Source organism: Engystomops pustulosus, chromosome 3 (assembly GCF_040894005.1).
Source record: "Engystomops pustulosus chromosome 3, aEngPut4.maternal, whole genome shotgun sequence".
Classification (NCBI taxonomy): Eukaryota; Metazoa; Chordata; class Amphibia; order Anura; family Leptodactylidae; genus Engystomops; species Engystomops pustulosus.
The window spans coordinates 126,102,077-126,115,082 of record NC_092413.1 but is presented as its reverse complement, the minus strand read 5'-3'; the positions used below and the strand labels follow the sequence as shown (position 1 = coordinate 126,115,082).

The 13,006-nt window shown below is 41.7% G+C and overlaps 1 protein-coding gene across 1 annotated transcript in view; it reads right to left on the bottom strand.

Moving 5' to 3' along the window:
* Positions 1-13,006, bottom strand: part of ME1 (malic enzyme 1) — a 216,632-nt gene that overhangs the window by 106,950 nt on the left and 96,676 nt on the right. The window contains exon 6 of the mRNA XM_072142033.1: positions 4,390-4,493. Coding sequence (XP_071998134.1) covers positions 4,390-4,493 — 104 coding nt within the window. The remainder of the gene's footprint in view (positions 1-4,389; positions 4,494-13,006) is intronic.

Genomic DNA, 13,006 nt, shown 5'->3' with positions numbered 1-13,006 from the left:
TTTGAAAGTTAATTCCTGCGCTCAGTCCGAATCAGTCAGATCATCCAAAGGCACGCCCCTTAATTGTGTCGCATGGAGGCCAGTACATCTGCGGCAAAAAAAAGGCTGTGTGCGACACAATCGCAACCCACCTGCTACTTAAATACCTGTGCAGGCCTTTTTTCCATTGAAAAATGGTGCACAGTCCAAAAAAAGTGTGTCGCAAAGCGGTACAAAGCCGCAGTTAATGTGCCCCATTGTTCTCAAATTTTGATCTCCAATGTACAAAGCCCTTTAGTACCTCTGCCCATAATAGAAACAACATTTTAAAGTGCATAGCCATGGATGCCAATAGATCTTAGTTATTAAGGATTACACAACACGGTACCCAGAAGCCACAAGCAGCAAAAACAATCATATTGTTTGAAACAATAATTGTAATATAAATTTGAATTTCATAGAAATAACTAATACAGTGTTAAATTATGGTTCCTTCCTTGAAATACAGCACTAGTCTTGCCACATGAACACTAATCCTGACTCTCGCAACATTTTCCATTTTCTGTAAACAGAGTCTCAGCTCGGTCCCAGACTTCTTCATGCATCTGAAGTTACTTCTCATATTTTGAATGAAAGACTGAAAGAATGTGCCTCCTTTTACAGTATGTGACTAAGAATCCAAATTTAGCTTATAGAAAAGATATTGGAAAACTAAACTAACTATACGTCTGCACATTCTTTCCAATTTAGAGATATGAAGTCAAACAAAGGATTCCTCTGTGAAGAAAGTCCCATTTTATATATGCGTGTGCCTGTTTTAGCTATTTTATAATAACATGGAAGACGGCTGGCCAGGTATAATACAGGTATTATCTTTCAGCAAAAATCACTTACAGACAAGGCACATTTGCTATTGTTCATGTCATTTGGGTGCAATGCTATTTCTTATGCATTATGTGCAAGTAATTGTCTTACTACATGAACAGTCCAAAAGAAAAACTATTTTGTGTAGAGTGTTTTAAGTCAAATGATTCATAGACACTAAGTTGTGAGAATTTCTTTATTCTTTAGAGCAGGGGTCAGGAAGCTTTTTGGCTGAAAGAGCCATATGCGCCACAAATTTTAAAATATAATTCTGCGAGAGCCGTACAATATGTTTAAAGGGTCACTGACAGAACAATCGCTCCAGCAGTCATTAGTACAGCAAGGAGTCCCCCCCCCCCCCCCCGTACTAAGCCACAACTCGGCCAAAACAATGGTAATTCCCTTTAAAATAAAAAAATACATAATTTACATTCGAGATCGTGATGCAGGACATCTCCCCCAGCACTCTGGCTTCTTCTTTTTAATGTGCTGTCTGGATCTGGCTTCTTCCCACCTGATGAGAGATGCTGCTTTCAGGCATGCGCAGAAGAAAGCAGCATCCGGAGTGCAGGACAAGATGCATGGCAAGCTCCAATGTAAATTAGCCATTTTTTATTTTACAGGGAATTACCATTGTTTCGGTCCAGTGGTGGCCCAGTACAGCAGAGAGGAACACTCCTTGCTGTACTAATGACTGCTGGAGCCATTGTTCTGTCAGTGTCCCTTTAAAAGTGTTGGTCTTAAATAAAGCAAACAAAAAAAGAGGGTGCACAGTCCCATAGGGAACTTGTAGCTTCAATTTACAAAAGTCAATGATAAGCAGGACCAGGAGCTGCATAAGCCCCCCAATACATGAGCCATCCGCCGCAGAAAATCCCAATACACGCGCCATCCGCTGCAGAAAATCCCAATACACGCGCCATCCGCCGCAGAAAATCCCAATACACGCGCCATCCGCTGCAGAAAATCCCAATACACGCGCCATCCGCTGCAGAAAATCCCAATACACGCGCCATCCGCCGCAGAAAATCCCAATACACGCGCCATCCGCCGCAGAAAATCCCAATACACGCGCCATCCGCCGCAGAAAATCCCAATACATGCGCCAACCGCTGCAGAAAATCCCAATACACGCGCCAACCGCTGCAGAAAATCCCAATACACGCGCCAACTGCTGCAGAACATCCCCATACACGCGCCAACCGCTGCAGAACATCCCCATACACGCGCCAACCGCTGCAGAAAATCCCAATACACGCGCCATCAGCTGCAGAAAATCCCAATACACGCACCATCAGCTGCAGAACATCCCCATACACGCGCCAACCGCTGCAGAAAATCCCAATACACGCGCTATCAGCTGCAGAACATCCCCATACACGCGCCAACTGCTGCAGAAAATCCCAATACACGCGCCATCAGCTGCAGAACATCCCCATACACGCGCCAGCCGCTGCAGAAAATCCCAATACACGCGCCAACCACTACAGAACATCCCAATACAGATGCCAACCGCTGCAGAACATCCCAATACAGATGCCAACCACTACAGAACATCCCAATACAGATGCCAACCGCTGCAGAACATCCCTATACAGACGCCAACCGCTGCAGAACATCCCAAACAGACGCCAACCGCTGCAGAACATCTCTATACAGACGCCAACCGCTGCAGAACATCCCCATACACATGCAACCGCTGCAGAACATCCCTATACAGACGCCAACCGCTGCAGAACATCCTCATACAGACGCCAACCACTGCAGAACATCCCTATACAGACGCCAACCGCTGCAGAACATCCCCATACACATGCAACCGCTGCAGAACATCCCTATACCGACGCCAACCACTGCAGAACATCCCCAAACAGACGCCAACCACTGCAGAACATCCCAAACAGACGCCAACCGCTGCAGAACATCCTTATACAGACGCCAACCGCTGCAGAACATCCCAAACAGACGCCAACCGCTGCAGAACATCCTCATACAGACGCCAACCACTGCAGAACATCCCTATACAGACGCCAACCGCTGCAGAACATCCCCATACACATGCAACCGCTGCAGAACATCCCTATACAGACGCCAACCACTGCAGAACATCCCCATACAGACGCCAACCGCCGCAGAACATCCCCATACAGACGCCAACCGCCGCAGAACATCCCCATACAGACGCCAACCGCTGCAGAACATCCTTATACAGACGCCAACCGCTGCAGAACATCCTTATAAAGACGCCAACCGCTGCAGAAAATCCCTATACAGATGCCAACCGCTGAAGAACATCCCAGATGCCAACCGCTGCAGAACATCCCCATACATGTGCCAACCGCTGCAGAACATCCCCATACATGAGCCAACCGCTGCAGAACATCCCAGACGCCAACCGCTGCAGAACATCCCCATACATGAGCCAACCGCTGCAGAACATCCCTATACAGATGCCAACATTATAGTACACATTTATTAAAGTGTCTGCACCAGTTTTCTGGTGACTTTGCACTGGATAGAACATCTTTGGAGCTTGTACATGTATGTGTTTGTACCAGTTTTGTGTGGCGGCTGCTCTGTGTCCCACAAGACAGAAAAATCTGCACCTAAAGGGGCTGTTACTGTTTAGCTCTACCATGCGTCACATTTATTACTGACATGCACCACAATTTTGTCTTGGGTTCTAGCTATTACGTGTCGCAGCTGCTGCAGAACCTCACATTAATGTAGATATGCAGTGGAAGGGGAAGATATGAGGGGATGATGCAGAGGGGTCTGTAAGAGACACTTAGGAGCCTCATAGCTGCTCCTGCACACAGGACACTAAGGGGTTAAGGCAGTGTGAGGAGACACTGGGGGGAGGAAGGACTTATCTCTCGCTGATTCGTGGCTGCTGACTCCTTCTCCTCAGGTGCTGGACCTTCTCCTCAGGAGCTGGACCTTCTCCTCAGGTGCTGGACCTTCTCCTCAGGAGCTGGATCTTCTCCTCAGGTGCTGGACCTTCTCCTCAGGTGCTTCAGCTCTCTCCTCTGTATGAATCTCCCGCGCTGCTACATCCAGCGCGGGGATTGGCTGCAGGCAGACAGTCTCCTCCCCTCCCTCTATCACACAAGGAGGAGGCTGCTGCAGGGAGGGAGACGGAGGTGCCGCCCCTGAATTAACCCCGCGTACCCCTGCGCTGCTCTGCCGAATACATCCAGGGGTATAACTACAGCCGGGGGCAACAGGACCCTGTTCTTGGAAGGAACCGTAGCAGCAGCTGCGGCTGTAGTTATGCCCCTGGATAGGAGCCCTGGCTGCGAGCCAGATGCGGCCATCAAAAGAGCCATATCTGGCTCGCGAGCCATAGGTTCCCGACCCCTGCTTTAGAGTGTCCTTTATTATAAACACTCCTTATTATCAAACACTTCTGTAAAAGAAAAAAGTTCTGCAGGCTGCAGCACCAGGGGGACTGTGTGCTGCATTATGTAAATAATAATAAATGCCATTTGTAGTTCTCGACAGATCTTAATAAGAATTAATAACATACTAAATTGGCGTACTCACCGGTCAGTCACAGCTTTCATGAATTCTTCCACAAGGTCATCATAGGCCTTGCCTCTCACTCGCTTGTGTCTTAGTCCAATATAAAGTGGGTCTTGTAGTAATTCCTGTAAAATAAAGAGTTTACTGTGACTGATTGTAAAATGTTTAAAAATAATATCCAAGTCTTTTTTGCTCAGCACAATTAGAACCGATAATAATTGATTGACCATTCATTATGGCCGCTGTTCTCTCCATCCCTTCTACTAGTCTGCCCCCAAGACTTGTGTTTTATTAACAAAGGTCTATGTTTTTTTTAGGGTTTTACCACTTGCACCATAAAACTCCTGGTGGGCTGCAGCAGGAATACAGAAAAAGTACTAACACTGTTCAAGCTGTAGTGCAGCCTCAACTCTCCTTGTGACTCTCCATAGCTTGCAGCTATGTGACTGATTCAGCCAATCTGTAGCTTTAGTAGTCACTGAACCAAGAACCTTGATATTGAGCACTGACACGACCATTCTTAGGCTCTTTCACATTGATGTTGGTTTTCACGTCCGTGGTTCAGAGATTTCCACAATGCCTCACAAGGCCATTGATTTCTATGAGTGTTTTCACATTGGCTTGTATTTTCACTGATCCCTCATCCATGGAAAAAATTACAAAACATGTCCTATTTTATTCACAGATGGGGATTATGGGAGGCAATAGAAGTCTATGGGTCCACAAAAAATGGAAACATCTATTTTTTTTACTAGTGAGGCTGAAAAAACATATATGTATAATGTTATCAAAGCAATGTTAAACCTTCATTTTTTTTGCAGACACAGAGACAAAACGGAAGAAAAACAGAGACACAACGAAGACTAAACGCAATGGATACACTACTGAAGCTGAACATCAACGTTAATGTGAAGAGCCCTAACTCCTATTCCACCGAGGACATTGATTGCAGCAGACAGGAGTTTATACATGGAGAATGAAGGATACATTGTGGAAAGAAGGAGCTTGAGCAGAGTCATCACCTTTTCCCCCTTTGCCTTCTTCCCCTTTAAAAAATCTTTAAAACAACAAAGTTTGTGAGAAACACTGGTTTCAATGTTTCTTAATGTAAAATTAGGACATTTATTACACTGCAGGACACAAAAGTTCCATAAAAAAAACAATAAATCTTGGTGGTGCATGTTTTTAATAGCACAGTCATCCCAGCCATAATGTCATGCTTGGTAGGGATGCTCTCATGGACGGGATTGCCAACCGCTTAATTGATGCCTTATTTATTGTTAAATTACAGATTACATACAATCAAGGGTAAATTGAGTCACATAATGATGGACAATATGACATGCACTCTGGCAATTATCCATGATAATCTGGTTTATAAATTCAAGATGGAATGTGAGTGGGAATTAGATACTATATTTCAATGAAAGGAGCTCTAAATTATTAGTCTATCTTACAAGGGTTTTCCTACTTATAAACAAAATGTATAACTAGCTGAAAATGGTCTTAAAGCCCACTAATTAGTTATATAAAAATTTCAGAAATATTTATATATGTTTGACGTAGGGATATTAACAGCATTAGAAAAAATATTAACTTTTTAGAAAAAAAAAAGTGTCATAAAACCGGCATCTAAGATTCAGCATCCCTTTAAATAGTAAAAATTGTTTAAATTTTCAAATATTGTGTTTAGCAAGTGGGGTAGTTTGAACTTTATAGTTTTTTTTTATTTTTTATTTTTTTTTATGTAAAGTATGTGACACTCAGGATAGTTCACGGTGAGCCACAGCTCTCAAACAACTGATGGGGTTCCTCCTGCCCTCCCATGCACATCTGTCCATTCGCATAGAGCCAGAGGCTGCATTCACACCAGGGTCAGCTGCAGGTTTCAGTAGGCCCCTGGGTGAAAGAGCCTCAGAAGACCCCTTTGCAGTGAACTCAAATGGCGGCATTAAAAATTAAAAAACTAAAACAGTTTCCTGTTCCCTTGCCCTCCTCGGCCCCATGGATTCATTATGTACCGCCTTATGTGGGCCCCCCAGCAGTACTGGTGCCGGCCCTGATTTACACACTGGGGCAGATTTACTTACCCGGCACATTCGCGATCCAGCGGCGCGTTCTCTGCGCTGGATTCGGGTTCGGCCGGGATTCACTAAGGCAGTTCCTCTGCCGTCCACCAGGTGGCGCTGCTGCGCTGAAGAGCATCGGAACGCACTGGAATACACCGAGCCGGGCTGAGTGAAGGTAAGTGCAATTTACGCGACACTTTTTTGTTTTTTAAATGCAGCGGTTTTTCCGAATCCGTCGGGTTTTCGTTCGGCTACGCCCCCCGATTTCCATCGCGTGCATGCCGGCGCCGATGCGCCACAATCCGATCGTGTGCGCCAAAATCCCGGGGTAATTCAGGGGAAATTGGAGCAAATCGGAAATATTCGGGTAACACATTGGGAAAACGCGAATCGGGCCCTTAGTAAATGACCCCCATCATCTTTGAATGGCATTTAGAAATGCAATTCTAGCTTAGTGGGGAAGAGGGGAGGTTGCTGATTGCAGATGTGTTTATACCTAAATTGATGCAATTGGGAAGAGCATGTACTTTGCATTATTTAATGGCAAAACACATGTTTTTTTCCCAAATGAATCAGTAATTAGGAGAAGCTCCTCCCGCTGTGTGTGAACACATCCACATAATAGAAGGGTCTTTAATTTTTTTCTTCATTTGTGATGTCAAAGGGCTGGACCTAAGCAACCTAATTTTTTTTATATATATTTGTGGTAAAAAATAGTGTCATAGGAAGGTATGACAGGATATACTTTAAAAGACCCACTTGAGCTGCTGCAGAATCTCATGAGACATAACAGAGCTGATGCAGAACTTCATAACCTCATCAACAAATCTAATCCCTTGCTTATCCACAATTACCCCCACTCTAATATGGAGAGTTGCCTGTGATTGTGTTACTTCCTGTGATGTTACGACCATGGCCAGAATTGATTGGTACATCCCTGGTGATGCTGGGAGGGACTGAGAAAGGAGAGAAGTTAATCCTATGGCTGCAAACAACATAGTATAGGTAGAGCATGCAGCACTTCAACTCTGCCCTGTGCCTCACCACATGATACAATGGGCTGGGATAAAGGAACTGACATGATTTGATCAACATGCAATTGAATTTTGACATAGCCGCACCGGCTTTCATGCGACAGAAATCGGGGGCGGGCCATCGGACGATCCCAACTATTACGACTGAGCGCGGGATTTAAGATTAAAATTGTGTCGCAACTAATGCAGTTACATGCACCAGGAAGAAGAAAGTGAACTTCGTTGGATCTGAGCGGGGAAGCGACACATGCAGGATATCAGGCGTGCAATCTTAGTGAATCGTACCAGAGTGCATTATCGTCGGACAATGCACTTCGGGTGAACTCTGTCGCCCGGGTAAGTAAACGTGCCCCATTATGCCCTCAAATTACTATCTTTTAATGTGATATCAAAGGTAGACAGGTATATTAAAAAAAGAGTGCATTATGTAAGGATAGAACAGCTCTACATAGTCAGGTATTGTAAAGTTGGTAAGACAATGAAGTAGGGCTAATAAATAATAGACAATCTGTCGTTGTTTTGGGGTTGGATATCAGCACTGCTGCTGTTCTAAATGACAACTCCTATAACTGAGGCGTTACCTTTAAAATTAATCCTATCTGTAACAAAAATGACTGCTGAAAAAGGCAAACAGTATAGTGTACGACAAGTATCAGTCCTTTTTTAGACTTGAAAACTGGAGGATTTTAGGCTTTAAAAAAAAGTTGCAGTTTCCTGACAGAAATCAAATGTATGACAAATTTGAAACTGCCAGACCTAGTTCTATAGGTGAATCCAAAATGACAAACAACTTTTTAATTATTCCATACGACATACACTAGTTCAGAGATGACTTGTCAATTAGAGTGCAATTAAAATGACTTATACATGTTGTATAGGCCCTACAACTAATTTTTCTAGTAGGTCCAAGGTACATCTGTCCATTATTCCTAGTACCTATAGATTCATTCTTGTGATAATATCAGTACATGCTAGAAATGTGAGGCTGAGCCTCATCAGAATTCTATGGACTCTCTATTATATTACTAATAAGCCTGTTACAGGCAGTCCCAAGTTACATTCAAGATAGGCTCCATAGGTTTGTTCTTAACTCGAATTTGTATGTAAGTCAAAACTGTATATTTTATCATTGTCCCAGTGACAATTGGAGTTTGGAATTTTTTGCTGTAGTTGGACCAAAGTTTATCAATAAAGCTTCATTACAGACACCTTACAGCTGATCATTGCAATCTGGGACTATAGTAAAGCATTCAGAGAGCTTCACCAGAGGGGTCCATCTTTAACTAGGGGGTTATCTGTAAGTCAGAAGTCCTTAAGTAGGGGACCGCCTGTATTCTTCTTTTTTTACTTCCCCGACTGGATTGTTATAGGTTACTGAAGCTACTGTTATCTTCTTATTTAAAAAACCTAATAAAACTTTGAAATAAAAAGAAGTGCCAACTAATGTTGTTCCCCAGACATATAAAAAGTCAATGACTTATCAACACTGAGTTTTTAATAAAGAAGTAAAGTGAAGCAGTATAGGAAAGAAAGGAAAGTATTTCTTTGATTTGGTCCCTTGTTATTCTGAGTCATTCCTTTGGCTTATTTTTCAGCTTTCACGTGATATTTTATTTATTATCAGAAGCAATCATGACTGTAAAGCATCATGAGAAGGATAGGTCAGAATGTGCGGTGAATGACCTCATATTACATTAGATAATCCATTTCTGTGTGTTCACAAGACATAACCCCAGAGAAAACTGTACAGTTTGTGGTATTGTTGTACATACTGTCCACATTAATCATGCAAAAGCCTTTCTAATGTCTGAGTTACAGTTTATGTTACTAACTCTACATAAGTAAAAAATGTATCATATATATATGGTTATCAAGTATTTGATATATATATATATATATATATATGTGTATATTGATGTGCATGGATAGGCAGGTAGTGGTAAGGCAATGGAGCAATGGAGATGAATGACAACAAAAACATATAGCTAGACGCTTCCAAATGCCAAACACTGGACGACTGAACTTTTGACAACTGAACTTTTGGCATTAATTACAATACACCAAACTCACAGAATATTCACGTTCATGTCCCGGACATGAACACCGACTTCAGCAGGAAGATAATGCTCGAGTTCAGCATTCGGTCAAGCACTCATTGGTAACCCTTTTGATTGGTGCTTTCAATGTGTGCAGGTGTTATCCCTTACAAATCCACAAGCAGCATGTAATTGCCAGTGGTTCATGCCTGCAGCCATTTAGCTAGGCATCTTGTCCCTCCCCATGATGTCTAGGGGAGCGACAAGATCCTCAGAAAAATGGGTCCTCTTGTGGTACTTGCAGCTGTGTCCACATGTAAGGTATCAGTGTATCATTGTATATGAGAAAATAACTAAGACTTTCAGAAATACAAAGCAATAAAATATAGCTCTACGCTCTTCTTACTCGAATGTGCCATATATTTAATATGGAGAAGCTGCTGCATGCGGTTTTCTTGGACACTTCACCACAATTAAATCAACCAGTGAATTTTCCAAGTCTCAAATGATATGGTTTAGCAATGGTAGTTTGCACATATCCAGCATTTCCTATCAAACCCCTAAAAGCTCAATTCAAATAAAGTATCCCTCTGATAATATTTTTTCCACAAATCAATGGATCTTGTCGTATAGGGAGACCATTTAATTCTGCCCTCTGTGTAACTTGCAGGAAAGCCTTGTTTATGTGCAGCTCTATGGTTCCAGAAGTCTCCAGCAAAGAATAGAGGATCTTTCCTGTTCCTTATCTGTCCGTTCATCACAGTATGTTATCCTGAACCACTATTAACACTTGAAGCTTTATCCTAGACACTTCTCTCCACTACAATCTCCTCCACCCAGACCCTGCTCTCCAGACACTATCTGCACAGCATGGAAGCTGTTATCCCCTAGTACTTACACAACACAGGCTATACTCTTCATGTAACAACTTAACTGATGTGACAATCCAATAAACTACACTGTTAATGTGCAACAATAGCTTTTCTGCAGGGTAGGTGGTCCATAGTTTGCCTTAGAAAAGCAGAGGTACTTGTGGAGTTTGTGCGCATGTTCCTGCATATCATCTAACATTTTGGAGAACAAGCCCCCTGCTGTAGTCATGACCGTGGAAGTGAATGTGTCCCCCAAAAGAAAGAATACATATTAACAAGCCTCCTCAGTGTCTGTGTTCCACTTTGTTGAACTATGGACTGCCTACTCTCTGGAAAAGTTATTGTTGCACTATAAATATCTAATTTATATTATACTGAAAACTTGTTATAATTCTAAAATCTAAATCCTAATACAAATAAGCATTTTTTGGTAATGCTGCGTCTTTTCTTTTTATTGGTATGTGACCAAGGTGCTCAAGGATTGTAAGAAACCTCTTTTATGAAAGAATTTTTCTTTGTTCTAATTATATTGTGACTACAGGCAGATATACTACATACAAGATAGGGTCCATAGGTTTATTCTTAAGTTGAATTTGTATGTAAGTCAAAACTGTATATTTTATAATTGTAGATCCAGACAACAAAATATTATTTGTGCTCCAGTGACAATCAGAGTTTCAAAATTTTTTGCTGCAATGGGAACAAGGATTATCAATAAAGCTTCATTACAGACACCTTACATCTGATTATTGCAGTCCACAAAATAGAGAAAAATATTTTCACTATGACCGGAGCTCCAAGGATTCTTCTTCTCCCTCTTATTTTATCTTAAAACTTCGATGAACAGCACCAATCTTCAATTTCTCCTGCTGAAAGTATGTCAGCATTCAGACTAGCACCATCGCACTCTCATTCTCCTCCTTTATTATATTGTAACTGGAAGACAATATGCAGGCAGATGGTGTGGTACGTTCCAACAAGGTTAAAATTTATTCCAATTCATCAAACTCACAAAAATCCATTAAAAATGCGCATATCACAAATTCACATAACGGGACGCTAGCTTTCTATCCGCCCGACCCAGGGTTTCGCCGGCTAGGACTATAGTAAAGCATCCACAGAGCTTTACCAGAGGTCACAGTGAGCAGAGGGGTCCGTCTTTAACTAGGGGTAGTCTGTAAGTTGGGTGTCCTTAAGTAGGGGCCCGCCTGTATTTCATTTCTAGCTTCTACTACTTATTCCATGCTCCCTGTTCCTCTGTATGGTTACTTCTTCCACAGTAGTTACTACATAAACCTTGTATTTACAGGTTTTGCAGTTTACCTGTTGAAATCTCAGTGGATTTGCTTCTAGGTTTCTTCATCAGGAAACAAATGGATCAAGAGAGGTGAGGAATGTACGCAGGAGACTCAGTTATTGGACAAAGATAGGAAATCATTATAGTCCACCTATTTCTCTGCTACAGAGGAACATTTTTGACAAGTACTGTATTAACAGTACTCTGTCAACTAAAGACATATAAAATAATATTAATTTAATTCCACTAATAAATGATGTATATGCATCTTCCCACTGTGAAACCTTGAAAAACTATTTGACCAATATGACTGTTTTATAAAAATATTTCTCTAAAGCCATTCTGCAAAGTAGAAGCAGACAAAACAACTCAACGTGGATAAAAATGACAGATATCAAAAATGTAGAAACAAATTTACTTGCTGAGATTGCCTACGATTGCCACGAGACTACGTGGGCCAAACTGTTGGTTTTCTATAGAGACAAGTGAATCGATTTGTCTATTTATAGATTGAGTATAACTCGTCCATATTTCCAATTTAAAAAAAGTTGATACATCCTTATTATGTTAATTCTTAAAATCCTGTGTTACTAATAGTATAATACAGGGGTGGGCAATTCATTTTCCCAGAGGACTATGTGAGAAATTGGAATGGTTTTAGAGGGCCAGAATAATATATTTAACTCCAATACCAGTGCTTCCCAATACCAATATACTTTATAGTAGTACATAAACAGTATGCCTATAAACTGTATTACAGGCAGTCCCCGGTTTACGTACAAGATAGGTTCCGAAGGTTTGTTCTTAAGTTGAAACTGTATATTTTATAATTGTAGATCCAGACCAAAAATTTTTTTTGTCCCAGTGACAATTGGAGTTTACATTTTTTTTGCTGTAATGGGACCAAGAATTATCAATCAAACTTCATTACAGCTGATCATTGCAGTCTAGGACTAGAGCTTCACCAGAGGTCACAGTGGGCAGAGGGGTCAGTCTGTAACTAGGGGTCATCTGTAAGTCAGGTGTGTATTAGTTTTCCTTTATATATCATATTAGTTTCCCTTTTTTTTCTTGTATTACAATTTTTTTAAGATGCTGTCCACTTTCCACAATGAGTTCCCTAAAATAAGTTGATCATATGGGAGCTGTGATAATCTGCATACAGTAACTGGCATTTCTCCTATAGTACAAGCAGAGAGAAATTGAACTATGTGTTACCCACTTAAACCACTGGGTTGGTCACATGGATAATATAGGTCTTTGAGATAGTAACTATCTTTGCAGCCACTCCCCACTATAGCTTATCAATGGAAACCCTATTTTAGAACTC